The sequence below is a fragment of the Mesoplodon bidens genome (assembly GCF_964165515.1).
Source record: "Mesoplodon bidens genome assembly, chromosome: 10".
Taxonomy (NCBI): domain Eukaryota; kingdom Metazoa; phylum Chordata; class Mammalia; order Artiodactyla; family Ziphiidae; genus Mesoplodon; species Mesoplodon bidens.
Window position 1 is genome coordinate 1,968,757 of NC_138172.1, and position 27,987 is coordinate 1,996,743.

At 55.7% G+C, this 27,987-nt stretch overlaps 1 protein-coding gene across 1 annotated transcript; it reads left to right on the plus strand.

Moving 5' to 3' along the window:
* RAB43 (RAB43, member RAS oncogene family) lies at nucleotides 1-27,968 on the plus strand. Its single transcript, XM_081247422.1, has 3 exons — nucleotides 1-341; nucleotides 21,656-21,839; nucleotides 24,250-27,968. The coding sequence occupies exons 1-3, from the start codon at nucleotides 144-146 to the stop codon at nucleotides 24,498-24,500; spliced, it is 633 nt and encodes a 210-aa protein (XP_081103548.1). The 5' UTR covers nucleotides 1-143; the 3' UTR covers nucleotides 24,501-27,968.
* Nucleotides 27,969-27,987: the final 19 nt, after the last annotated feature.

Below are 27,987 nucleotides of genomic sequence, written 5' to 3' on the forward strand. Positions count from 1 at the left end.
GCGGGCCGGGGCGGGGCGGCCGGCGGGCGGTGGCGCCCCTTCCCCAGGTGTTGCGGCGCTTCCACGTCGCCAGGCGGCCCGCGGCTTGCGCGAGCCCAGGCCGCCCCAGCGTCCGGAGCGCCGGCCCTTGGGCTCCCGCGGCCATGGCGGGGCCGGGCCCGGGGGACCCGGACGAGCAGTACGATTTCCTGTTCAAGCTGGTGCTGGTGGGCGACGCGAGCGTGGGCAAGACGTGCGTGGTGCAGCGCTTCAAGACAGGCGTCTTCTCCGAGCGCCAGGGCAGCACCATCGGCGTGGACTTCACCATGAAGACGCTGGAGATCCAGGGCCAGCGGGTCAAGGTGGGAGGCCCGGCCCGGGGTCGCCGTGCAGCCGGGCCCCATGGCGCTAGTGGTCGGCCAGGGCCCTGGAGGGTCTCCCCGGAGGGGTCGGGGTCGGGGGCCGCGGCGAGCACCCGACTGGTCCGCGGGGGCTGGGGTCCCCTCTGGCCCCCTGTCCGAGCAGGCCTGGGCCTGGGCGTTGGGGCCGGCCTCTGGGCGCAGAGCGCGGGCCTCGGGGCGCTGGGGTGCGCGTGCTGGGGGGAGTGCGGAGGAGAGGCCCTGCCCTCCGAGGTACACCCTGGGGGACTTTGCTCTAGAATAGCGTCTCCGGTGCCCGGCGGCTGAGCGCCTCGGGTGCGGGCACGGGGGCCGCCTGGCCGGCCTACCCCTGCTCCACCGCGGTCGAAGGCCCCAGCTCGGCCCTCGGGAGGGGACCCCAGGCAGAAAGGGACACCCCCACGACTAGGAGGGACCAGGAAGTAGTTTCTTCTAGGACCGGAGGGCCAAAACTTTTTGTCAGAATTTCCGGCCTGGCCACGCCTCCCTGCAGTCTCTTTGTGGACCTGGTGGTGGAACTTTACTCGGCCGGGGCGGCCCGGGTCCCCTCCCCCAGCTGCAGCCCGATAGGAACTGAAAACTTCACGGGCCCCGGAAGGTGGGGGAGAGGACCGAGCTTTGGCAGTGGCTCCGCACTAGACCGGCAGGATGTGGCTGCCACAGAGTCCTGGCAGTGGTCTGAGAACTAACATTTGTGATTAGTGAATCAGTTTCTTAACCTGGGTGTCAGCCCTCCCGAACGCAGCGAGACACCATTGTTCTTACTCGGGAACTTGCCTGAACTGCGCCGGACGGAAATCCTTTCCCCTCTCTGGTGGTTTTGAGTTCCCACCGGTTCCGGGATGGCTCCTAAGAGCCCTGGGCGGGGCAGCCCAGGGCCAAGGCATCTGCTGGTATCTCCGCGTTTTCAGGTGGAGCCGGGTGATTGAGTCCCGTGAGCCTCGATACTGTGGCGCCCGGCCTCCCTGGGCTGCTGTGGGCCTGCTACCGGCTGGCTTTCGGCAGGATGCTTAGCTCTTTGTTTCTGCAAAATTGGGATAATTTCTTCCTCCCGACCCAGCATGGAGAAAAAGTCAGCCAAAAGCCTTTCCATGCACACGGTGCCTCTGGAGTTGACGTGACAGGGGAAGCAGAAGCTCCCTGCCAGAAGGGTTGCTTCTTTTTTTTTCTTTTCTTTTTGTAACAGTCTTTTGGGTTTCTGTGTGTTTTGAGTCTCCTTAGGATAGGAAAAAAGAACAAGGTGTGGCAGGCAGCTTTGAGTCATTATTCGGGACCACCCTCTGGAGCAGGTTGCGAGGGAAGGCTGTGGGATGGGGTCCGCGGATGAGTCTGTGCCCTGAGACGCTGCCAGCAGCCACGGGGAAGTGGCGAGTTGAAGGATAGGCGTAAACAAGCGGGCGGCCTGCTCCGGCTCCCCTCCCCTCCCTTCCCCCTCCCCTCCCCTTCCCCCTCCCCTCCCTCCCCCCTCCCCTCCCTTTCCCCTCCCCTCCCTTTCCCCTCCCCTCCCCTTCCCCCTCCCCTCCCTTTCCCCTCCCCTCCCCTTCCCCGTCCCCTCCCTTTCCCCTCCCCTCCCCTTCCCTTCCCCCTCCCCTCCCCCGTCCCCTCCCCTCCCCCTGCCCTCCCCTCTCCCCTCTCCCGGTGCTGACGGTGGTCAAGGAGGGGCTGGGTGTTCCTGTTTACCTGGCGAGATAACCTGTGCGGAGCCCTGGGTGCACTGTGTACCGAGCACAGGTTATGCAATGCAGGGCAGGCACTTCGAGATTTCTTTTCCTGTTGGTCACCTTCAGATTGTTCTACTTGGGAGGCAGCCGGGTGGTTCTGGGACCAGGAGAGCAGTGTAGGCGTGGTAACCCCCCTAAGAGTTAACAGCGGCCACCGCTCTCAAGACTCTGGTGTGTGCCAGCTGTCTTACAGAGGTGTTCTTGTGATTAACCCCGCCTCGCACGGGGCAGGCCTCCCCAGGCACACAGCTGGGAAGCGACCGACGTGTAAGTTTTCCTGCAGCTTTTCGGACTCCAGGGCGTTGGGGTCCTTCCCTACAGCGGACTCTGCCGCTTCTGATTGCGTGGAGTGGGAAAGCCTGTGCAAGCATTTACTTCCTGATCTTGCAGCCAGAGAATCCTGAGGCTCAGGCACTGAAGAGGCTGTGAATTGCAGTTGGGTGGGTGGGGTGAGAGGACAGCCTCCCTGGCCCCGGGTGCTGGGCTCTCGGGACTCAGCGGGGGCAGGTCATTTTTCCTCACCCATAAACTATCTCTGGGGTGTCTTCCAGCAAAGTGATTGTTTTAAAAAAATCAAGTTTATTGAAGTGCAGCTTACACACAGTAAATGGGCCTCATTTCAGGTGTCGAGTTCTGTGAATCTTGACAAACCTATGCAGTCCTGTCACCACCACCACATGCAGAGTATAGATTCCTTCCATCAACCCGGAAAGTTCTCCTGTGTCCCTTTGTGTCAGCATCCTCCCTTCACCCCAGGCCCTGGCAACCAGTGATCTCTTTTCTGTCCCTATAGTTTCAACGCTGTGGTTTTTAACTGGAACCTTTGAGGAGCCAGAGTTTATCGTTGTTGTTTCTGCAGAAAGCATGTCCACATCAGGGATTTAGTTTAAAACCTTCCCAGGCCTGTCTGGGGTCCAGCAAGCATCCAGCAGGATCTCAAAGCCGTCTCTCCTGTGCTTGCTGGCTCTTGTTGGCTCTTGAGGAAGCTCAGAGAGAGATCACCTAGCGCTTTTCCAGCTGCTCTGTACTTGGGGAGCTGCAGACTGAAGGAGGGAGGCTGAGAGACCGCAGGGTCAGAAGGGCCTTAACTAGCTTACTTTTATCCAGTTATATATTGACGTTCCGCTTGTCTTTGACTGAAGAGTTCTGCTGCTAAAAAAATAAAAAGTCGGGAACATCACAGATTGAATTAAATCCTTTTATTTCTATAGTCACTTCCTCTTGCGACCAGAATGACATCCCAACACCTGACCTGGAGAGCTGGGCCCCTGTCTGCCTCGGCCACTTCATCTCCCTGCCTCTGCCCCACACGCAGTCCCCAGCCTCGCCGGCCCTTTCTGTCCTTCCAACATGCCTGCCTCAGGCCCTTTGCCTCTGCTGTCCTGCCTGCCACATTCCACTCCCAGATCCCCGTGTAACAGCTGCTTCATCATTCGGCTGTCACTGCACAGGCCACCTCTTCAGAGAGGCCTTCCCTGGCCTCCTAGGCCCTCCGTCCCATTACAGGGTAGGTTCATAGCATTTACCAGGACTTGACATTCCCTTGTGTGTGGGTCTCTCCCGTACAGTGTCCGCTCCTTGAAAGTGGACACCGCCTTGCGTACCTGTGAATCCCCGCACCTACAATAGTGTCAGACACACGGTGCTCACTACCTTTGTGTTCATTGATTTTTATTTATAGGGAGGAAGCTGAGGCCACAATAAAGGAAGTGACCGACACTCCCAAGGCCCCACACAGGTCAGTGGCAAAACCAGGCTTTGAACCCAGGGTCTCCCTGGCTCCGAGTTGCAGCGCCTATTTTTACACTTGACTACCCTTCTGAGTCCCACTCAGTTCGTACCGATGACCCTGAGATTCTGTACATTAGTGACTAGTGAAAAGACAACTGTGGTCACTGCACTTGGAGAGAAGCGTATGGACTTGGGCATTTTCTAGATTTTCAGGAAGGAGGGTGGAAACCCCAAGGAGTTTCAGGGTGCTGTCTGCTAACAGAGCATCAGGCAGCCCTGGGCAGCTCCCGTAGCAGCCCTGCTGGTGGCAAGGCTCTGGCCGTGGCGCCGGTCCCCGGGCGGCCGTGTGTGAGTTCACTGGGCTCTAGCTGTGCAGGCTGAAGCTGGGGGCAACTCTGGGAGCTGCTGGCCTCTCGGCGGTGATGTCTCTGCAGGAGACCCCTGGACTAGGTGTCCAGAGGTCTGTGCAGCCTCATCCTAGCCCTGGCCGGTTCCTTGTCCCCTCTTGGAGCCCCGGGCTTCCTCCTTTGTGAAATGGAACAAACGATCTTTGCTCTGCCTACTTCTCAGGGTTGTTGGATGGCTATGGACACGCTCAAAATAGTTAAAAATTCCCCTTGTATGTTTTTGGATAATTCATCCACATGGTTCAGAATTTCAAAATTTCAAAGACATAAAAGGGCGTACCGTAAAAAAAAAACAACAGCCGTCCTTTCCATTTCTGACACCGTGTAAGAAAAGGCAGACAATGCTACCCACCTCTTGTCTATCTTGAAAGTGCTATTGTGAATAAAACCAAGGAGTTACAAACATAAGGGATTATTTGATGGTTGCTGTTGTTAGCATTTTCCTCCCCAGGGATTATTATTAGGATTATTTCTTAACCTGCCCCTCCCCACCTCACCATCCCCCAGGAAATCTCAGCCGGTTCTAAATCCTGAGCACGTCCGAGTGCTGCTCATGCACCCTTATCTGGGACGACACAAAGGCCTGTTATGTAAACTGGTCTGTGCACCTCACAGGGGACGCGCACACGGGTCGGCCCTGGACAGCTGCGCCCCTTTATTCGGCCTTCTGTCGGGGTCACTGTCCCCATGCTGGGAAGGCAGCCAGGGTCCTCCCACACAGAGCTCAGTCTCTGCCCTGGGCCCCGGGCCCCACGTTCCGGGACCTTGCGCTCCATCGCTCTCCTGGTGCGAAAGTGCTTCCTTTTAAAGTTTGCATCCTTAGCCTTTCCAGCTGGGGGTGTGGCCTTGCTCATGTGCTTTTCCTATTTGGATAAAATTGGTTTGACTCTTCCGATTTTGATCAGAGATAGCAAAAGGATCTCTAGATAAGAGATAAGTTCTGGGTCACGCTGGTTGTCTGAAGAAATCTGTTCCTTTTTTTTTTTCTTTTTTTGTGGTACCGGGCCTCTCACTGTTGTGGCCTCTCCCGTTGCGGAGTACAGGCTCCGGATGCACAGGCCCAGCGGCCATGGCTCACGGGCCCAGCCGCTCCGCGGCATGTGGGCTCTTCCCGGACCGGGGCACGAACCTGTGTCCCCTGCATTGGCAGGTGGACTCTCAACCACTGCGCCACCAGGGAAGCCCAAGAAATCTGTTCTTGATGCCAGTGACAATCATCCTCATGGCAAAACGAACCTGCCTCCTGAGGTTTCTGCAAGTTCCGAGGCAGCACATGCTGTGGGAAGACGGTGGAAAGGGGGCCAGTGGTAGATCCTCGGGCCCCAGGTCACAATCTTGGCTTTGCCGCCTGGGGCACGTGGCATCACCGCTCCTGATCTGTTCACCTGTCAACCCCGAGCTTAGGGACCTGACGCACAGCAGAGCAGCAGCAGGTGGGAGCTGACACGAGCGTGGGTCCCCTGAGAGAGTTGGTGGCCTGGGGCTCCGGAGGCTCAGCTTCTCAGCCTGGCTGCCCAGCTGCCCTTGTGCACTGATCTGCTTCCCCAGCGATGAAGTGAAGGCAGAATCCCCATGTCCGTGCCATGGAGGGCCCGCTGTGTATGAAAAGGCAAGCCCACTGCGGTCACCGGGGGCGGCATCGCCCAGACCGGGCCTTCTCACAGCTCAGGGCCTCCACCTGCCTCCTTTTTTTGCTTCCATCCCTTTGGTGTTTCGGCCTGTTTGCGTTTTCCTTCCTTCCGTCAGCCCTGTGTGGCCCTTGCAGAGAGGCTTTGGGCGTGAGGGATCGTAAAGCTTAGTAGTAAGGGGGCAGCCCTCCCTCCCTGAGTCCCCCATCTCCCGAGTTTTGTTTTGTTTTTTTTTATATTATATATTTTATTATTATTATTTTTTAAATTAGTTTCTGCTTTATAATCATCTCCCGAGTTTTTACCACTGTTCTCGTGCTCTGTTCTGCCTGGTCCTTGCAGCCACCCGGTGAGACCCCATTTCACAGACAGGGAGATGAAGGCCATGTGCGGCAGGTCTGAACCAGAACCTTGCCTGCCAGCTCCTCGTGTGGTGCCTTTTCCTCATTGCTGTGCACGCCCTCTACCACTACCAGCTGCCACACGCACATGTGTGAGCTCATGTGCGCGCACGCACACACAGACACACGTGCATGAACACACACACGGAAAGGTTTGGGACCAATGTGAAATCTGGGCCGTCGTTTATCACTTGCATTTTACATTTTCTTACATTTTGATTACCGGTGTCACATCAACATACTAATGCCATCTGCTTGTTAAACAAATCCTTATTAATTCAGATTAATTAGCAGAAGTGGTGCTTATGGCCAGTGTGAACAAAAGAAAGCGCCTGCCTTCTAGAATGGCCTACGTAATGCTGGGTTGTTTTTTTTTATATAAATTTATTTATTTATTTCTGGCTGTGTTGGGTCTCCATTGCTGTGTGCGGGCTTTCTCTACTTGCGGCGAGCGGGGGCTACTCTTGGTTGCGGTGCATGGGCTTCTCACTGCGGTGGCTTCTCTTGTTGTGGAGCACGGGCTCTAGGCGCACGGGCTTCAGTAGTTGTGGCTTGTGGGCTCTGGAGTACAGGCTCAGTAGTTGTGGCGCACTGGCTTAGTTGCTCCACAGCATGTGGGCTCTTCCTGGACCAGGGCTCAAACCCGTGTCTCCTGCATTGGCAGGCGGATTCTTAACCACTGCGCCACCAGGGAAGCCCCGTAATGCTATTTTATTGAACGTACAGCCAGTGCTGGTAGGTAGAGGCGCCTGCAACCTGGTCTGGGGATGTAGTGAGTCAGGACCGTTAGTGACTAGCAGCGCCCTTCTCCGTGGGTTACATACGCATCCCCTCCCTTCTTACCTGCCCTGCTTGGCCTTGCAGGCCTCCCTCTCCTACCCCAGGAAGAGGTCAGAGTAGCCCTAGACCAGGTACGTGACTTTCCACACAGGTTGTTTAAAAGGCAACAACCTGGAGCTTAGATGTCTCGCTAGGACCTATCCCTCTCAAAGTGGTCTCCTTGGGAAATTGCACAAGTATTTCCGGATGTTGGATCACAGGGTGGGTTTGATGACTCAGAAGGGTCAGAGGACACCGGAGCAGAGCCTGCCACGCTGTCAGGAGGCCTTTGGTCCCAGATGAGGTCTGACTGTGAAAGCAGAGTCCACGCTCGCGGCAGGCCGGGCCTTGCCTGAGCGCAGTCGCCATGTGTGGGCAACAAAGTTCATCCTGATCCCAGAGGCCTGCAGAGGTGGCCTCCACCTCACAGCGGACAGTCGGCGGGTCATTTCCCTTCCGCATGTCAGTTTCCTTGGGCGCCATATGAGGAGGCTGGACCACGATCACTGAGGGATTCCATTTTCCTTGAGGAAAGTTCCTTGTAGTTTCAAGCCAGGTAGTCCCCACCTCTGCCTTTTTTTATGTCTGAGAAGTGTAAAAATCAGATTTTTTTTTAAATTAAAAATATTCTGTTTATATTTTTCAGTGAAACACTTTGATTTTTTGGTTTGACTTGTTTTTTACTCTCAGGTTTTAAATCTGTAGTGGGGACACGAACAGTGGATGATTTCATGATGAAAAAATGGATCACAGGATAAACTTCAGTTTGCCAGCTATGAATTGTCAGTATCTGCCATGTTTGCATTACAGATGAAATGCATGGGAAAAATTAACCTTAATATTGAAATCACAAGGTAAATACCTCAATGTAAATTCCAGCTCTGCAGTTTGCATCAGGTTATTTTCCCCAGAATAAGCCCTTGACCAGTATTGGCTGAATGAAGGAGCGAGTGAGGGAGAGGGCCGGGGGTGTGTGTGGGGGGAGAGGCGGAGGGGCATGTCTGCGCCGGAGGTGGGTCTGGAACCTCAGCTTGCAGAGTGTGGTCCATGCAAGAGCCGGGGAGATGGAAGGCCCCGTGTGCTAGGATGCCTGGGGCAGTTTGCTCTGTGTGTGTGTACGTGTGTATGTACATCAACACATTATTGTTTTGCTTTACGTAAGTCAGCCTTACCTGACCATCCTGTCCAAAGTAGTACTCCATCAAGTTCCTTTTAAAAAAAATCTTTATTGAGATAAAATTCATATACTGTGAATTCCCCCATTTAAAGTGTGCAATTCAGTGTTTTTTCCTGTTGTTTTGAATACTCACCAGGGTCAACTTTAGGATATTTTCATCACCCAGACAGGAACCTGGTAGCTCTCAGCAGTCATGCCTGTTCCACTCTCCCCCAGCCCATTTCTGTGGAGCTGCCGCTTCTGGACACACGTGTACATGGAACCACACACTGTCGCGGGGTCCTTGGGTCATGTTTTTGAGGTCTGAGCTACTTTTCATCCCTTCCTCGCCCTGCTTGGTTTTTCTTCCTAGCACTCCACCCACCCGCCAAGTCACGGTCACCGTGTCGTTCCGTGCGTCTGCACCTGACACTGTGCCTTCCCCGTGTGTCCTGGCAGGTGAGTAAAGCACTCTCTCCAGGTGATGGGATATTCCCATGCGTCCTCTCTGAGCTCAGTAGGTATAATCAATATGAAAAGTCCCATGTTCCTGAAGCTCTATGGGATTTGCTTGTATTGCTTCGATTCATTCCTTCTTGTCATTCTCCCTGTTCTCCTCTGGAGGCTGCCCAGGGCGGGAGCCGGGCTTAGGGTCTGGCCTCTGTAGTGACAGAGTGTTCTGCTGTGCTGTGTTCTGGCAGCCCGTGCCCCACCTTCCAGATCCCTGATTTACTTTTCAGCTGCCCCTATTCCGATGTTCTTTTTTTTTTTTTTTTTGGTACGCGGGCCTCTCACTGCTGTGGCCTCTCCCGTTGCGGAGCACAGGCTCCGGATGCGCAGGTCCAGCGGCCATGGCTCACGGGCCCAGCTGCTCCGCGGCATGTGGGATCTCCCCGGACCGGGGCACGAACCCGTGTCCCCTGCATCAGCAGGTGGACTCTCAACCACTGCGCCACCAGGGAAGCCCCCGATGTTCATTTCATCTTTTAGTTTCTGTATTCTGACAATTACGTTTTTCATTTCCAAGATCTCCAGTTGGTACTTTCTCCTATCAGTAATATTTTCATTCTCAGGATATTATTAATACTTCTATTTTTCCCAATTTTTCACTATGAAAAAGTTAAAAAATATAGAAAAGTTGGAAGAATAACATAGTGAGCCCCATATATGCTCTACATAGATTTAACAGTTGCTCATGTTTTGCTGAATTTGTCGTATCTTTTTGTATGTGTAATATAAATTTTTTTATTTGAAAGTAAGTTGCAGGTAGCATGATACTTCACCCCTGGATACATTGACATACAGCTTTTAAAAGTAAGCACAGTGTGTTATCATACCTAAGCAAATCATTGTTTCTATAAGCATCTACTTAGTCCATTTTTAAGTTTCCCCAACTTCCTCCAAAATGTCTTGTATAGAGTTTTCCCCCTTGAGCTGGAGTCCAGTGTGGGTTTAGTCCAGAACGATGCCTCACTTCTGTTTTGATGACTGATGTTTTTTAAGAGTCGCTTTCTGGATTTGTCTCTCATTTCCCTCCTGGTGTCTTTTCCCTTGTTCCTCTCTCCTTTGTATTTTCTGTAAACTGGAGGTTGAGTTTAGAGGTTCAGAGATACTCGGGTGGAAGAGTTTTGGCGAGAATGACCCACGGGTAATGTCTGCACCCACACTGCCCCACGGCAGGTGGGACGTCATGAAGGTCCGCCGCTGGAGGTGAGGCCAAGTTTGATCTCCACTCACATTTATTGTTAAAGATTCCTTTTTGCTCCATTTTCCTTTGTTTCTTGGGTTATAATTTAAGAGCCAGGGCCTTGAGCTGGCCTCTTCTGTCTGGAGCAACAGACAAGTTAAGTGAGATGAAAAGGGAAAAACACCTGAAACTTAGAAGGTGCTCTGTCGAGCTTAACTGTGGTTGTTGGCTGGAAGCTTCCATGTGACACCCAGGACAGAAACTGCTCGTCAGTGGGTTCAGGGTTTGTTCTGTGAGTACCTCCTCTCTCCCGGGTGCTGTTCTGAGTACCTACAAAAGGAAGACACATGAGATGCGTCCCTGTGCCTCGGAGCTCATGTCTGTCTGGCTTGGGGGACAGACGTGCAAGCACCTAAGTAGCATGAGTGCCGTCCATACTGCTGCTGCAGGGACTGAACTGCCAAACCAGCAACCGAATCTTGCGGCCTTACAAGCATACGTGTGTTTACTGTGGCCACAGCAGGACGAGATATCAGAAATTCGGACTGTTCCTGCTCGGGTGCCATGCTGTCACGGGGCTGCTTGCGTGGTGCCCAGGACACAGACGATGCGCAGTCCTCTTCCCGGCCTTGGAGCTGGGCGTTGAAGGAGGACAGTTCCCAGTGAGGAAAGACGGGCTGTGCTCCAGGGCCGTGTTCATGTGCAGCCCCGGAAGCAGGAGAGGGCCTGGTGTTCATCCAGTCAGGGGAAGTGGGGCCCCGTGGGCCGTGGGAGCTGCCTTCCGGTCATGCTGGAAGGTATGCTCTGGGCCAAGGAGTGAATGGGTTGGCTTTGTCTGGTGCTGGGTGGCGGCCCAGCCGCAAGTCCTGGTCCAGGTGCTGCGGCCACTGCTCTTGACCTCCCTGGGGGGCACAGACCGCTGCCTGGCGTCCTGCCTGGGTTTCATCCCCATGTACCCCATTGTGCCTGAAGGGGCTACAAGCAGGTAAGAGGCCACCTGTGAGTCCCACCTTGGTCACCAGCACAGGGCCACCAGCTCCCCAGAGCTCCTCGCTGCACCGGGAGCTCAGGCTGCCCACATCCCCCATGGGCGGAGGCTGGGCCTTTCTTCCCGCCAGGACTTAAGGACAGGCTGACTGATTCCTGCAGGAGGAGGGGGTTTCATGAAAAGAGCACAGGACATGGTCTGTGGAGGCGCCGTGCCCACAGTGAAGGGCACGGGTTTCGGAGTCAGACTGAGCTCTCCTCTCCTGTGCCCTGGGACCCGTCTTGTAAAAGGCGCTGAGGTGCACCTGCAGGGCTGCCTGAGCATGGAATGTACCGAGACAGGGAGCTCCGGCACAGTCAGCCTGGAGGGGCTCACAGCGCGTCTGTCACCTTCATCACCCGGGTTCCCACCCCTGTTCCCAAGATGCTGGAGGTGAAACGCAGATGCCAGGAAGCCACCTGATCACCCTTGGTCCCCCGGCTGGCAGAGCAGGGCAGGGAACCAGGGGTCCCGCCTGCCTTCTTCCAGTGGTGGTGGCTCTACAGGGAGAGCTGCATGGTGACCAGGGACACAGAAGGTTGCCTCTGACGCTGGGACCCTGAGCAGTCGTGTTTCGGGGGCGGGAGGAACGTGGGCCCCGGAACCCGTCCACAGCCCTTGTCAGCCGCTGGGGGGCGCGTCTGTGTCAGGTCCACGCGGCCCCCCGTCCGGTGTTGCGGCCCCAGTTCTCCTCGCTTAGCCTCCATCCCCTCCTGCCTGTCTCACCCGCTAACACATTGGAGGTTTTGCAGGGTCTTACCGTCGCTTCCGGCAGTGCACCTGCCTCTCGGCCAAGGCTTGTTTTCAAGCCCAGGGCTGAGCTCTTCCCTGAAGACTGAGGCAGAAGTGACCGCGGCTGGCCGGGGAGTAGCTTGCAGACCACCTCCTGGTTCAGACTCCCCACATTCCGAGACACGATGAACAGCAGCATCGGGGCTCGTATTTGGGTCTCTCCAAGCAGTTTTTGGAGTTTTGTCTTGAGAACTAATTTTTCCAAGGTCCCTTTCTGCTGTGAAGAAGCCAGGAACTTCCCACTGCCGGCCTCATCCTGTGGGAGAAAGGCTGTTCGGATAAAATCCTCTTCTGTTTCCATCGGGAGGGATGGTGCTGGACAAAGGTTCTGGGACCTGAATCGCCAACGGTGCAGTTGATTTTATTTATTAGGTTTATTTAACCTACTAAGCAGAATTGACTTCCCACCGGGGCACATGGGAACCCTCCCTGGAGAGCAGCCCTTGCCCCGCCAGCCTCATCTCACTCCCACTGGCCTGAGCGCAGGACCTGCTCTCAGAGGGCTTCCTTCCTGGCCAGGCGCCTGCTCTGCGCCAGGTTGCAAAGGAATGAGATCGGGTCTGTCCCCACCAGAGCCTATTTTTTGTTTTTTTGTTTTTTAACTTTTGGCTGTGTTGGGTCTTCGTTTCTGCCCGCGGGGCTTTCTCTGGTTGCGGTGAGCGGGGCCTAGTCTTTGTTGCAGTGCGTGGAGGTCTCACTGCGGTGGCTTCTCTTTTTGCGGAGCACGGGCTCTAGGCGCGTGGGCTTCAGTAGTTGTGGCGCGCAGGCTTCAGTAGTTGTGGCGCATGGGCTTCAGTAGTTGTGGCGTGCGGGCTTCAGTAGTTGTGGCACACGGGCTCTAGAGCACGGGCTCAGTAGTTGTGGCTCACAGGCTTAGTTGCTCCGTGGCATGTGGGATCTTCCTGGACCAGGGATTGAACCTGTGTCCCGTGCATTGGCAGGTGGGTTCTTAACCACTGCGCCACCAGGGAAATCCCCAGAGCCCGTTCTTGATGGCGAGAGGCAGAGTTACAAACCAGGAGCCCCGCACATACAGCTCTGGGCCAGTTCCCACCATGAACCGTTTCGTTTGGCCTGCGCAGTGGTGATTTGCTGCTTTGTTTTTTATTGAATTTGCTTTAGGCAGGATATCCTTTTCTGTCAGCTTGCTGCATTTTATGTTCCCTGCCTGGCCCCCAGAGGCACCCAAGTTAGGGACAGTTGACATCCTCTGTGGTGTGTGCTGTCATAGAGGCAAGAGTAAAGGGCTGTGGACCACGAGGAAAAGAAAGCTGAGTCCGCTTGGTGTGGGCCCAGGCCTGTGTGTCGGGGAAGCTCCACTGACCAGGTGACCTTGAACTGGGGCCCTGACGGTTAGGTAGGAGTTCACCAAAAGGTCAAGAGGAATGCAGTCTATCCTAGAAAAGGAGATAATGACAAAATGATAACACCCTTCCTGGGTGTGGGGACCCAGAGGGACAGTGTGAACTGGGAGTTGTTAGGTGTGGAGCTTAGGAGGGAAAATAGCCTCATTCCTCACCTTGATACCATACTTCCCCTTGAAATCCCCGCCCCACCTGTTTGAAACTCACCTGACTGACCCCTGCGGAGCTGGAGGGGGCAGCTCCCCTCTCCCGAGCATCCATGCTCTGGGAGCCCTTTTCCATCCTGACCGGGCCTCAGTCCTACCCTCTGTACGACGAAGATGCTTCCAGACTTCACTCTGGGTATCAGCAGGCCAGAGAACTTCCCCCAAAGTCAACTGTCAGATGAGTGAGCCTGGCTGGGAAGGTCGGAGAAACTGGCGATATGCCCGGTGGGAGGTGGGTGGCAGGCGGGCGTCGGGGAGGGGGCTCGGGTGTGATCCGTGAACAAGGCCCCCGTCTGTCTGTCCAGTGAGTGCAGGTGGAGGACTTCCAGGTGGGGAAGGAGGTGGGCGGGGGTGGTGGCTTCAATTTGGCAGGCAGGTGCGCATCCAGCCGATGGACCGTGTATTCATCGAGCACCTTCTACCTGCCAGGTGTTGTGCTGGCTGGTGGGCTTATGCAGAAAGCCAGCCAGACACAGCCCCTGCCCTCAAGCGTCCCACGTGAGGGAGGGACGGTAAACATTTAAGAAGTGTGCGTGCACGCCTGTGTCCAGCCAGGCGGTGGAGAGGCTGAGGCGGAGCCCTGGGGTGCGGGGCTGGGCTGGCGAGGCTCTGGGATGAGAGCGTTTCAGGCAGGGGCCTTGATGTGGCCTCCCGGGAGCTGGACACGCGGGGTGGGTGACTGCAGGAAGTCGGGGCCTGTGGGGCCTGCAGGCGATGCGGAGGGCTCGAGGGATGCACTTGAGGGTGGAGGCCGGAGATCGGAGGGGCTGCAGGATCTCAGCTGGGTTCTGGCGGCTCCACAGTGGCTGCTGTGCGGGGCGTGGGCCGGGTGCTGGGCGGGTGGAGGCCGTCCGCAGGGAGCCTGGCGCCGGCTTGGCGGTGATGCGTGTGAAGGAGCGGGAACCGCAGAGCAGAGGGGCCTCCACACCCGTGGTTTCCCACACCCGTGATTTCCCGGGTGCCGGGCCCCTGCCGAGGTCTGTGCCGGGGAGCAGGCAGGCAGGCAGATGGGCTCGGACCCAGCACGATGCCGAGATGCCTTCCTCGGCCAATCACTGCATCTCCAGAGCCGGCTTTCTCCTCTGTGATGTGGGGCTCACGGTCTCTGCCCACAGCCCCGTGAGACCCCGAGCGAGGCCGGCACCCCCGCGGGTCCCCACACTACCCCTGCACAGGTCCCCACAGCATCCACGCGGCGCTTCTGCGCTGGTTTCTATTTGTTTTGTTTTGTTTTTTTAAGTTTTTGGCTGAGTAGTTGTGGCGCATGGGCCTAGTTGCTCCACGGCATGTGGGATCTTCCTGGACCAGGGATCGAACCCGTGTCCCCCGCAATGGCAGGAGGACTCCTAAACACTGCGCCACCAGGGGAGTCCCTGCTCTGGTTTCTAAGGCAGAGCCCGGGCCTGTGCTGCCCCGGAGATGGCTCGGGACGATGCTGCTCTGCTCGCCTGGGTCTCTGGTAGCTCAGGTGGCTGATCAGCCTCATTAACTTTCTCACCAGCCTCCCCAGGGCCCTGCCTGGTGGCGGAGCTGTGCTGGGCTGCTCGGAAAGCGGGGCCGCTCCCAGCCTGGCTTCACCCAGCTCTTGGAACACAGGGGGCATTCGGGCCAAGCCATAGGGCCGCCTCTGTAGGACCGTCCTCCACCCAGCAGCCGGCAGCTTTACAGACATAAGTCGGGGCACGTCCCGGCTTTGCCTGGGTTCCCTGAGGACAGCCGTAGGCAAGAGCGTGCGCGGAGCTCATCTGTTTCTAGAACAGAGAAGGGAGGAAAGGCTGTGTAGGCTGCATTCTCATGTGGGTCCCTCTGTGGGCAAGTGGGGCTTGATCAGGCCCGGCATCCCCTGCCCTGCACTGGCTGAATGTCAGTCCATAGGCTGGCGGGTCCCTCTCATCTGGGTCACAAGTCCCGAGTGTTTGGTGGTTTCCAGCGGGCCTCCCGGGCTAGGATCAGGGAGGCTCGAAGGCTGTTCCTGTGCGAGGGTGGTTGCTGCAGCAACGGCTGGAGCACAGGGTGCTGCTAAGACATGCAAAGCGGAATGAGAGGCGTCTGATACACATCCCCTGCTTTGGACGATCTGTCGCCGTCTCCCACCACGGTGAAGTAACACCCACCCTCAGGCTCTGGCTCCGGCACCGCCGACGGCCTCGCCTTCCGGGGTGCTGCTTTGCTGCCATCTGGCCACACTGCCCTTGCTGTGTTTCCAACGTGGCAGGCTCTGTCCTGCCTCTGCGCCTTTGTCCCCTGCGCCTGAACACTGTTCCCACGACTGGCAGGAGCCTCAGCCCAGGGGCCACCTTCTGTGACCACCCTCAGAGGTGCCATCCGGGGAGGCCCTCCCGTTACCTTTGCTCTCTTCAGGGTGCTCATCCCCCCTTCTCTGCAAGTATCCCACTGGCCTTCTCGTCAGCCTCCTTTTTACTAGAAAGGGAGCTCTGTTCCTGTTTCACCCCCTGCAACGTGGCCAGTCCTTCCAACAGGGGCTAGGACATGGCTGACGCTCGGTTCGTACTGAATGAACAAATGTGTGGTCGTGCACACAGCCCGGTGTGCCTTTCTTTGAGCCCTTTGCGTGTTCGCCTTTGCATTGAAGCTCCTTGGCGTGTATTAAAAACGCCAGCCCCGAGTGATACCAGCTCAGTAACACTGTTAAGTGGACGCCTTTATCCAGCCCCTTCTCTGCACTTGGCTCCGAGCACACTCTGAGTCTATCATTGACCCTTACGGCACCTTTTTTGACAGATGAAAACTGAATTAGGTTTTAGCCTGCAGACACCAAGGTGGGAAGTGACGGGATTGGTCCAGGATCTCAGGCTGCCTGGCCTGAGCACTGACCCTGCTCTTTCTCTTCCCCTGGCTCTGATGTGGGGAAGTAGGATTAGAGTATTACCGGTCATGAGAAGGACCTACTTTCCAAAAATATTTCCTCCATTACTGCCCAGATTTCACGAGTTGGTTGACCCAGATACCGTAATCTGTAGCTATTGTGTTGGGTTTTTATTTTTCATTGTTATCGGTTACACTTGTGTATGATGGTTCAACAAGGCTTGTTACCGGACGGTCTCTGGACACTCCCCTCTGCCCCCAGCCTCTAGGGGCAACCACTTCCGCCTCTTCTGTTTCTCCTTCTCTTGCTTGTGTTGCTACCCCTCCTCCCCAGGTACACGCATCATCTATTGACTTCCTGCTTTGGAAGATGAGGGTTTAACTCTCTCAGCACTACCCTAGCCCCCATCACACACATGCACGCATGCACGTGCACACACACACACACACACACACACTTTGCACCCTCCCAGTAGAGGTGTGTGGTAATGTTGATTAGATCAGCATTAAGTTCCTTGCAGTTCTATTCGCAAAACAGAGCCCCAATTTGATCACTTCTCCCTAACTTCACTGCTACGACTGTGGTCTTTTCCCTGGATTATGGCCACAACCGTCTAACTGGGCTCCCCGTTTCTGTCCCTCCTCTTTTTTGTTTTGGCTGCACGGCTTGCGGGATCCTAGCTCCCCGACCAGGGATTGAACCCGCGCCCTCAGCAGTGAACCCATGGAATCCTAACTACTGGATCACCAGGGAATTCCCTGTCCTTGCTCTCTTTTGATCTGTTGTCCATACGGTAGTCAGAGTGATCCTGTTTAAAAGTAAATTTGATTGGCTCGAAACTCCCTGGCTTCCCGTTCACTCACAGTGAAGGACAAAGTTCTTGCTGTGGTCTCCAGGGCACCACTGCATGATCTGGCCCAATTCCTCGGTCATCCCTCATTTCTCTCTCCCTTTTCACTCTGCTCCCAACACACTGATCTTCGTGCACCAGTCATGTCTCTGCCTCAGGGCCTTTGCACTTGCTCTCTCTCTCCCTGGAATGCTTGTCTCGCAGGCATCGGCACAGCTAGCTAACTTTCTTCAGATCTTTACCCAACTGTTATCTCAATGGGGCCTTCCTATCTAAAACGTCATTCCTCACCGTACTTGATCACTTCTTCCTCTGCTTGTTTTTTCCATCTTATCACTATCTAGCATACTGATTACTGTATTACTTATTTTATGATAAATATTTTATTTATATTCTGTATTTCCATATAAACAAATATATATCCATATTACTTATTATTATTTTACTTAGCATCTGTCTCCTGCACTAGACTGTAAGCTTGAGCCCAGGAATTTGAATCTGTTTCCTCTGCTTTCTCTGGTACCTAGAACATAGAGCAGGTGTCCAGTAAGCGCTGTTGAAATGGCTGAATGAACACATGTTGGTTAGTAAGAGCTGTTCACGGCTGAGCCATGTAGCACTGTCTTTCATTCCCCGTGCTCCCTAGTTTTTCCTGGCGGTAGTGATTATCTTGTTTCTGCATGGGGTCTATGTATTTACCATTAACTCAGCTCCAAATCCTCCCCTAAATGGCACACTCACCCTCTCCATCTACCCCACGTACTGTGTAATTGTCCCCACAACATCTTGCTGCCTCTCAGTTCCATCTTCTTCTTTTTTTTTTTTTTTTGCGGTACGCGGGCCTCTCACTGCTGTGGCCTCTCCCATTGCGGAGCAGAGGCTCCGGACGTGCAGGCTCAGCGGCCATGGCTCACGGGCCCAGCCGTCCATGGCATGTGGGATCTTCCTGGACCGGGGCACGAACCCGTGTCCCCTGCATCGGGAGGCGGATTCCCAACCACTGCGCCACCAGGGAAGCCCTCTTCCATCTTCTTGAAGAAGTCTCTCCCAGAGCATTCTTAATTTCTGTTTTAGATTTTCTGTGGCTAGAGGAATATTCTATAAGAATACAATCTTTTGAGATTTATTGAGGCTTATCTTAAGATTTAAGATCTTATTTAATCAAAGATTAAATACTTGGTATTGATTTTTCTTCAAGTTCACTGATTCTTTTTTTCTGTCTCCATTCTGCTGTTAAGCTCATCAAATGAATTTTCCACTTCACTTACTGTACTTTTAAGTTCTAGAATTTTGACCCTTTTAAAATATGTTTTTAGAAATAATTTCCACTTCTCTAACTGAAATCCCCTATTTGCCCACTTAGAGTGATATTTTGCTTCAGTTCTTCAAACATATTTTCCTTTAATTCTCTGATCATATTTAAAATAACTGCTTTAAAGTCTTTGTCTACTAAATCCAATATTTGGGCCATTTTGGCATCATTTTCTATTGACTGCTTTTCTCTCTTGGGGTTAAATTGTCTTTTTTTTTTTTTTTGCATGTTTAGCAATTTTTAAATTGTATACTGGAAATACTGGTTGATACTGGGTAGTGACTCTGGAACATGTTTGAAGGGCACTGATTCATGTTCTAGTAGTCAATTCAGTGACTGGCTGATCACCTCGAACCTGTGTGGCTTGTCTTCATGTTCTGTTAGGGCAGAGATGCAAGTCTGACAGTGTTTCTCTAGCCTTTCACCTTGACAGAATGCGGCCTCCAAACCTGAGAGCTTGGTTTAGGGTTTCTTGGGCAGGTGTCGGGAGGCCTGCCTCTTGCCGTGGTCCTCACTCGTGGGGCACAGCTTTCCTGATATCTCAGCTCAATATCTGGGTCCTTCGCAAGGTGCTAAGGAGGCCTCTTCCCCGTGGCTGGGTTGGAATATCCCCCAGCACTGCTCAGCCTCCACCTCTGGTGTGTCCTCACCCCCGGAGGAGCCGCTTTCTGGTTAGAACCTGGGAGCCCCACCTGTGCCAGGACCCACCAGGGACTCCCCCACATCGTTCCTCGTCCCGGTCACACCAGCTGCTCCAGGCTCCATTCCCTGCTTGGAATCTAGCCCCCTGTCCTGTGGTAAGGAAACCGTCCCCTGTAGACTGCTGGCAATCATGAGGCGCCTTCCATGAGTTTTGCTTCTTTCAAGGATTAGGGTCTCGTGCTGTGTTGTTTACATCCTGAAAACAGTAGCCTCCCATGTTTTTCTCAGTCTCCCGGTTGTTTAAGGAGGGAGGTCTCGACGGCCACTAAATATTCTGCCAGAACTGGAGGCTCCCGACTGGCCCGCATCCTGGCTTGCGGCTTGGCTGCTGTCTTGGGGTCTCCCTACCACCCCAGGGTTTCCCTTCGCCTCTCTTTTGAGTTGAGTTCTCTTTCTGGATCCCCCATTTTCTTCATGTTGGTTGATTTCAGCAGCTTCCTTAGAATGGGTGGCAGGAAGGTAAATTTTTCGAGGCCCCTATGTCTGCAAATGCCTTTGTTAAACCATCGCATTTGACTCATAGTGATTAGGTGGAGAATTCTAGGCTGGAAATTATTTTCCCTTGTAATTTTTTTTTTTTTTTTTTTTTGCGGTACGCGGGCCTCTCACTGTTGTGGCCTCTCCGGTTGCGGAGCACAGGCTGCGGACGCACAGGCTCAGCGGCCATGGCTCACGGGCCCAGCCGCTCCGCGGCATGTGGGATCCTCCTGGACCGGGGCACGAACCCGTGTCCCCTGCATCGGCAGGCGGACTCTCAACCACTGTACCACCAGGGAAGCCCTCCCTTGTAATTTTAGGCATCGTTTCATTGAATGTCTAATGCGATATGGATCTTTTCTGTGAAGGCTTCAAACCCGTTCTTCCTTTCTCTCTTTTTCTTCCCCTGCAACTTTTTAGGGTCCTTTCTTCTTCCTCACTCTTCTGGAGTTCCCACGGCCAAGTGTCTTGTGTGGGTCTGTTTTCCTCCATTGTGTACTTAATGGGCCTTTTCACTCAGTTCTGGGGAATTTTCTTGAAGCATTTCTTTGATTTTACTATTCTTTTTTTCCAAAACTCTTACTATCCTGATGGTGGACCTTCTAGGCTGGTTCCTCAATTCCTTTTCTCTCTTTTCCATCTCTTTGCTTTTTTTCCCCCTACTTGGAAATTCTTCAAGTTTATCTTCCAATCCTTATGTTGCATTTTTCATTTATGTTATATTTTTAATTTCCAAGAGCTCATTTTTCCTTTCTGAATGTTCCCTCTACTTAAAATAAGAGTGTTCTTCTATCATTTCATGGACCTTTTCTTATCTCTGAAAACACTGATGATTATTTTGGAGATTGTTTTGAGAAACTGCCTAGTTTCTATTTCCGCCAAGTTGCCTTTTCCCGTGTCTGCTTGGCCTCTGTGTTTGACGCTCCCCTCTGGGGTGTTCAGGGGAGTCCTAGGTCGTCTGAATCCCAGGCTGGCATGGTGCCGAGGTCCCGCCTTTCACGTCACCCCTGTGTGAGCTGTGCCCCGGGGCCTGCTTCCTGGAGCCTCTCACCCTGCGGAGCAAATGGGACATCTCAGGCCGGGGGTTTGGTTTGGCGAGTCGTGGCTCAGAACACGTCAACTGGTGGACCCCTCTTGTGAGGCCCAGGAAGAGGTGGTCACCTCCACAGTGCCAGGGCCAGAAGCCCTGCCTGCAGGAACTGTCTGCGGTCTCTGGGTCTGTCTCCACCCCGGACGCCCCTTGAGAACGGGATAAAGAGGCACCCAGAGTGCTTGTGCCAGTGGAGGAGGGTGGATGGCCTGCGGCTCAGGATGTCATCTTCAGGGCCCTGAGGACCTGTGGTCTGTGCAGCAGAGAAGGCAGGCCCTGAGCCACTGAGAGCCCTGGACCTGCCCATTCTGGTGCCCTCTGTGGCGCAGCCTCCTGGCCCGGGCACAGTGACCGTCCAGGTCGGCCCCTGGCCCAGCCTCCGCCGCCCTACCTGGCGTCTCTGCCGCCATCCTGCTGCTGCCGCTGGAAGCCAGGGATGCTCCCGCTCCCCCGGGCGCCCATCCAGGCAGGCCCGGCAGCGGCCCTGATGGGTGCTAGTGAAGTGAGGACCTGGGCGGGAGGAGGGTTGGGACCGGGGTTAGGGTTAGCAGGCTGCGCCAGCTGATGGCAGAGGCCGCCTGAGAGGAGCCTCCCCGGGCCGTCGCTGCCCAGCGTGAGCATCTTCCCCGGCGCCGCTGAGGCAGAACAGAGAGCCTGAGTGCTGGGGGCCTCCCGACGGTGGGGGCGGCGGGCACTCACGGCCCAGAGGGGCAGGCACTGGACACAGTGCCAGCAGTGAGCCTGGTGTCCAGGGCAGAGAGGATTCGGGGTCCAGTGTGCTTCCCGCCACCGTACAGAACCCAGCCCCTTGTCCTGGGACCCTGGAGGTGGAAACGGGGCTGCCCGCCTCCACTTTGCTGCCCCCGTCCTGCTCAGGCCGCTGAGTTGCCTTCCAAGGGCTCAGAAGGCCTCTCCGCTCCGTCCACCTTCTGGCCCGTCCTGCGTGGTGCCTGCCGAGGTGTGGCTGGTGGCCTGCCCCCGGAAGCAGCTCTTTGGGGGTGAGGGTGGGTCTGGGGGCTCGGCCTCCCCGTCCCCTGCGCTCGGCTGCACCCCCGGGTTCACGGGACCCCTGTTCCTTTAGCTGCAGATCTGGGACACGGCTGGCCAGGAGCGCTTCCGCACCATCACCCAGAGCTACTACCGCAGCGCCAATGGGGCCATCCTGGCCTATGACATCACCAAGAGGAGCTCCTTCCTGTCGGTGCCCCACTGGATCGAGGACGTGAGGAAGTACGCGGGCTCCAACATCGTGCAGCTGCTCATCGGTGAGCGGGGGCCCCTGCGCTCCACCCGTCTGTCTGTCTGTCTCAGTCTCTCTCTCCTTTCTAAACAAAGGGCAAACAGAGCACAGAGAGGGCTGAGCTTGGCCAGGTAGGAGCGGAGCCAGGACCATGATCTAGAACATTTGGGGACTTCCCTGTTGGTCCGGTGGTTAAGACTCTGAGCTTCCACTGCAGGGGGCACGGGTTCGATCTCTGGTCAGGGGACTAAGATCCCACATGCCACGAGGCGCAGCCAGAAAAAAAAGAAACTTCGGATCCTGCTAATCACTTGTAAAGTTACAGTCAAAGTGGAAATGAGACGACTGCAGGCCAGGAAGCGGTCGCCACGTGGCCGCACCTTGGTCCAGGCTAGTTCGGTCTTCATCATGTGTGTTCTCATAACCCTGCCTGCTCCCCATGTGTCAGGGACGGGGCCGAGGGTCAGAAAAGTGAAGTCATTTATCGTGTCCACATAGCCTGTGAGCGTGTAAACGTGGCCGATCGTGATTCAGTGGCCTGCCCTGTCGGCCACCCTGCAGGGGGTGCTTCTCAGGTGTCCACACTCCCCCCAGCCACTCTGAAGTCTTGGTGGAGGGCAGACGCCGGCACCACCTGCAGAGCATCTGATTCGGGAGCACTGGGGGGACCCATGCATGTGCATTTCTAACAAGTTCCCAGGTGACACAGTGATCCCACTTTGAGAACCGGTGCTGCAGGGGGTGCCGTGACCTCCATTTTACCTTTTCCTCCGGCATAAACTTCTCGGGCCTGGATTCAAGAAGCTTTGGACCATGTGTGTGGTCCCTGGCGTGCTCGTCTCAACAGTCAGGCTGATTCCTCTAAGGTGAGCAAGTGCAGATGGGCCTGGACTGGGGTGTGGGTGCTCTAGGTGGATTGATCTCCCCGGGCAGGAAGGGAGTTCTCCCTACGTGGCCTGATGCTCCCCCTTCATCCAGGACTTTTATTTTAATTTTTTTAGTTTTTTTTTTTTTTTTTTTGGCCACGCCGCTCGGCTTGCAGGATCTTAGTTCCCTGACCAGGGATCGAACCGGGGCCCCCTGCAGTGGAAGCGTGGAATCCTAACCACTGGACCGCCAGGGAATTCCCAATCCAGGACTTTTAAAATAAAACATTCTATCATAGAGCACGCTACACAAGGACATAAAAGGAATAGCATTAGCAAACCCCAGATTCAGCAGAGCCGGCAAGTCCTGTGCACGTTCATTTCAGCCCTCGGCCCCTCCCCCGACCTCATTATTTTGAGGCAAATCCCAACACCAAATGATTTCATTTGCAAATGTTCCAGCATAAATCTATAAAAGATACAAACACTTAAAAATATATAATAACAGTATGCTTTTCACATTTAAAACCTACTGACATCTCCTAATACAATCAAGTTAGCTGATCTGTGGTCAGATTTATAATTGCTCATAAATATCACACGTGCTTTTCTTTCCAGTTTGTTGAAATCAGGATCCAAATAAGTTCCAAACATTGAAATTGGTTGCTGCATTGTTTAAGTTTACCAAAGAAATTTTAGAAAATTTTTTTCTTTTTTTTTGGCCATTCCACATGGCTTGCGGGGATCTTAGATCCCCGACGAGGGATTGAACCTGGGCCCTGGCAGTGAAAGCAACAAGCCATAACCACTAGACCACCAGCGAAGTCCCTAGATCTTCAGAGATGCTTATCTATTTTTTTTTGTCCCTATAATCACATTGTAAAAGTCAATCACTTAGAGACTTAAAAAAAATTCTTGTAGAAATTGGACCAAGGAGCAATTGACCAGATTATTTAAAACATAATGAAACACCTCATACCTCATGGGAGAAGCAAAGGTGTGTTCTCAGGGGCAGCTGTAGTCTGTGCTCTCATTATCAGAAAAGCAAAATAATCAAAACCCACAATCTTACAGAGAATTTAAAAATTCCAAAGGAAAATAGGAGAGCATAAATAATCAGAAAAATGACAAAGTTTTAGCCAAAAAAAAATAGCAAGGCCAGATTTCTTTAACTTCAGCATTGGTGGAGTGCTCGCTAGGTGCTAGCTTGTGTCCACTGTGTCATTTAATCCCTGCTCTGCAGAAGGTGGTGTCGTAGATGGGGAGGCTGAGACTCAGAGATGGAGTGTGTTACCCGAGCGTCACCCAGCGGGTGACAGGAAGCTGGCGTCTCTACCCAGGTCTTCTTCCAGCTCTAAGCACCCTGTTCTTTTCACCAGACCTTCCTGCTTCTATTTTTTAGGAAAAAGCAATAAAATGCACAAGCCCCTGGCAAAGATAGGAAGAGATGAGATGAGGGACAAAAGGATGGGATAAGAGCATTAAAGATAGACTCTCTGGCTCGCTGCCTTTAGCTGTAGCCGCGCCCACCTGGGCCCTGGGCCTCACCATTGCCCCACCTCCCCGCAGGGAACAAGTCGGACCTCAGGGAGCTGAGGGAGGTGCCGCTGGCCGAGGCGCAGAGCCTGGCGGAGCACCACGACATCCTGTGCGCCATCGAGACGTCGGCCAAGGACTCGAGCAATGTGGAGGAGGCCTTCGTGAGGGTGGCCACGGAGCTGGTCATGCGGCACGGGGGCCCTCTGCTCAGCGAGAAGGGCACTGACCACATCCAGCTGGACAGCAAGGACGTCGGAGAGAGCTGGGGCTGCGGGTGCTGACCGGGGTGCAGGGCAGGCAGGCGGGGCCGCCTCACCTCCTCCCGCCCTGGGGCCTCCTCACCCAGCCCTCCAGAGCTGGCCTCCAGGGTGCCAGCCAGATAAAGGCCTGGAATTACCCCGCCTGTGGCCTGGATGCTTGATGGGAGCACTGCTCTCCAGGAAGGAAGAAGCAGGATTCCTCCCGGGGAGGCCCTGTTGGCACAGGGTAGGGTGTGGGGCCCTTCCTGCCAGCCAGCTGCTGTCCCCGCCGCACGCGGCACGTCCCAGGACTGGCCCGAGCCCAGCGGTGTGGACCTCGGCCCAGGGGCTGGGAGTGGGCCTCCCGGTCTACGTGCTTGCCTGGTTGGGACCGTTTCACACCCGAGGCCGCAGCAGGGTGTTGCTTTCCAGGGATGTGGCCGGAGCTCCGGGTCCACCCAGGGCATTCCAGGGCCTCCTGTGCAGGAGCAATGGCCCAGCAGACTCAGTCCTGAGCTCCGTCCCGGGGGGTCCCTACCCCCCTCCTTCCTTCACGGCCAGCTCTCAGCTCCCGGGCGCCCGGGGCCGGCTCCTGCCTCAGCGGGGCCTCCCTCTCCCATTTCCATGGAGCTTCTTGTTTTCACCGGGACGACGGTGGGTCACGGCCCACAGCGCTCATCTGCTGGCTTGGGGCCCAAAGTTTTGCCACTCAGGTTGCAAAAGCAGTGAATCCTTTAGCTCTGGCTCTCAGAAGCTGGGGGGTAGTGGGAATGAGATAGGAGTGTGGACATTTAAGGGAAAAGTAAACGCTCGCGCCCCTGAGCCCACCGTGTCCCACCCCACTTGCAGAGATCCTTCGTGCCACGTTCAGAGTGCCAGCTCCCCCGCCGCTCCCAGTCCAGCTTAGAGAGTTTCCCACACAGAAAAGGAGAGGCCCCGGCAGGCCTGGGTCTGGGCCCACCCACTCTAATGGCCTCTGCATACGCTGGGCACTGAGGTTAGACAGCGGGGGACCAGGATCACTGGGGCCCTTGGAAGCAGCACCGTTCTCTGGGTGCAGCTCAGAGGAGCACAGGGACTGGACTGGGGGAGCAGGTGGTCTTCCTAAGCCAATCCCAGTCCCTCCCATCAGCCCAGTTCAGCCCTGCAGGCCCCCCGCCCCAGTGTGGGGCCCCAGGAAATCAGCTGCTCTCAGAGCCATGGGCGAGGCCACATCAGGGAGACACAGCCCAGGGCCCCTGGGAGCCCAGAGGTGCCGCACAGCTGCAATCGGGCTCCCTGCCTTCCATCCCAGCACCTGGTCTGAGTTGAACCCTCCCAGGCAGGCCTGGACGCAGAGCAGGAAGTCAGACCTTGCCAGGCAGCCCCAGGAGGCGGGTTGGGCAGGGCTGCTGGCCCTTCCAGCCGCGGAGACTGAGCCTGGTCCTGGAGGGGAAGGACGCTGGCCTGGACGGGCCAGGAGCTGCTGAGCAGGGGTCAGCCCGCTGTCGGCCGAGTGGGGTGGGAACTGGGAGCAAGAAGGCTGCCTGGCTTCCCTCCCCCGTCCCTGCTGATGGGATGGGGCCCAGCCCCTCCACCTGCACAGTAGAAAGTGCCTGTACTGAGGGGTTCCCCAGAGAGGGGCCCCCTTCAGGCCAAGGGCAGAGGTCCTCCAGCCCCATGACCTCTCTGCAGGGGGCTGATGTTTGGGCAGAGCTGGGCGTTCAGTCCAGGCCCAGCTGGGAGAGAAGTCTCATGAAGACCACCTTGCACAGACCTGCTGCTCTGGGGGGTGGGGTGCATGCAAGGAGCAGCGGCCGGGACTGCGCCCCAGTTCCAGCGAGCACAGGTACTGACCCTGGGCTCAGGGCTGCCTCACAGGGCTTAGGGAAGGAGGGAGGCCCCCAGCTCACCTCCTCCAGAAGGAGCCCTGCCAGGCTGCCGGGAGCATCCGGCAGCCCGCAACCAGGAGCGTCCAGGGTGCACAGGTACAGGAAGCAGGTGACAGGGGCTCACCTGCCACCTTGGGCTGTGAGCCATCCCCCTACTCCTGTGCCCGGAACCCTGGGGGGAGGTGGCCTCACGGTGGCCCTTCCTCACCCAGAACCAAGGAAGCAGCACTTCACTCTCTCCTTTCACAGTCCCAGGGCCCAGTGGGTCTCCTGCCACCCGTCCTCCGCACAGAGCAGCCTCGCTCCAGGGCTGTAGCCTAGAACTCAGGGGTCATTTCGGGCTCCCCACTTTCTCCCCCACCCTATAACCGTGCCCCTGGCCCCTCTGCCCAGATGGGCCCCATCCCCTCCCCTGGATGCCTCCCTGACCTCCTTGGCCTGGGCTTCCACCAACCCAAGCACCATCCTGCTGCTGTGAGGGGGGCAGCTATGAAACGTCCCTCCCCCATCCTGACACCTTCCAGTCGCCCCTGGGCTCTCGGGATGCAGTCCATCCTCACGTGGATGTCCAAGGCCTCAAACAGCTCCGTTCCTTCTCCCCTGCACCATCTTGCCCACAGGAGCAGCTTCTGTCCAGGCAGACTCCTTCCTGCCCTCCCCCGCTTACCGACCCTGCCCTTGAATACGTGCCATTTAGAATCTCACAGATGACCAGCGGGATGCCTCTGAGGACAGGCCCCAGCTGGTCCCTTGCTCATCGTACCCCCTGGCAAGAATTCGTTCCTTCCCTACCCACCCTTGGCCTGCGAGGTTCCCGTCCTGGGCTGAAGCCATTTCCTACAGAGGCTTCCCGTCCTCTGTCTCAGAGCCAAATGCTAGTGCTCAGGACCTCCCTGGGCGTGCTGCTGGCTGCCTGCTCTGGGGTGCCCTGGCAGGTAGGGGCCTCACTACCTCTCTGGGCCTAAGTCCTCTGTCAGATGGGCCCGGACGGATGGACTTGGCCAAGGGACAACGGGGAAGTGTGTAAGACAGCACGGCCCCGCCTCTTCCCTCTCCCAGGGCCTCTTCCTTTGTTTATAAGTTGCCCAAGAACAGGGGCAGGTGAGGTCAGGGGCCAGGGGCCGGGAGAGGAAGCCGGGCAGGAGGGCCAGGAAGTGTCCCAGCCATCGGGCGGAGGAGGGCTGTCTGTGGCCTGGGCTGAAGGAGAACCAGAGGAAAGCTTGTGTTTTATACTCCCGGGAGGGGGACAGGCAAGGGACGGAGATCCTGACTCCTCAGCCACAGAGGTGGGCCCGGTCCAGAGGGCGGGGTGGGTGTTGCGGGTGGAGCTCAAGGACACAGGCCCCAGCAGGCGTGAAGCTGGAGGAAGTTCCTAATTCACATTGAATGCAGTTACTTCTCCCCGGAGGGCTGCCGAGGCTGGGCCCTCAGAGACCTCTGAGCCTGCACCTGGGCTGGGGTGGGGAGGGCCTCAGCCCAAGGATGCCATTGAATTTGGGGATTTTTCACATTGCCTATTTATGAATATATAAATCTTTATAGCGAATCTATTTTTTAAAACATGGAAAAGTTGCCTTTATGGAGACTTAGCAGAGCCAGAGTGTACGCATTCCTAAACCATTAAACGTTTCTGTAACGAGCCGGCAGCGCCCAGACTG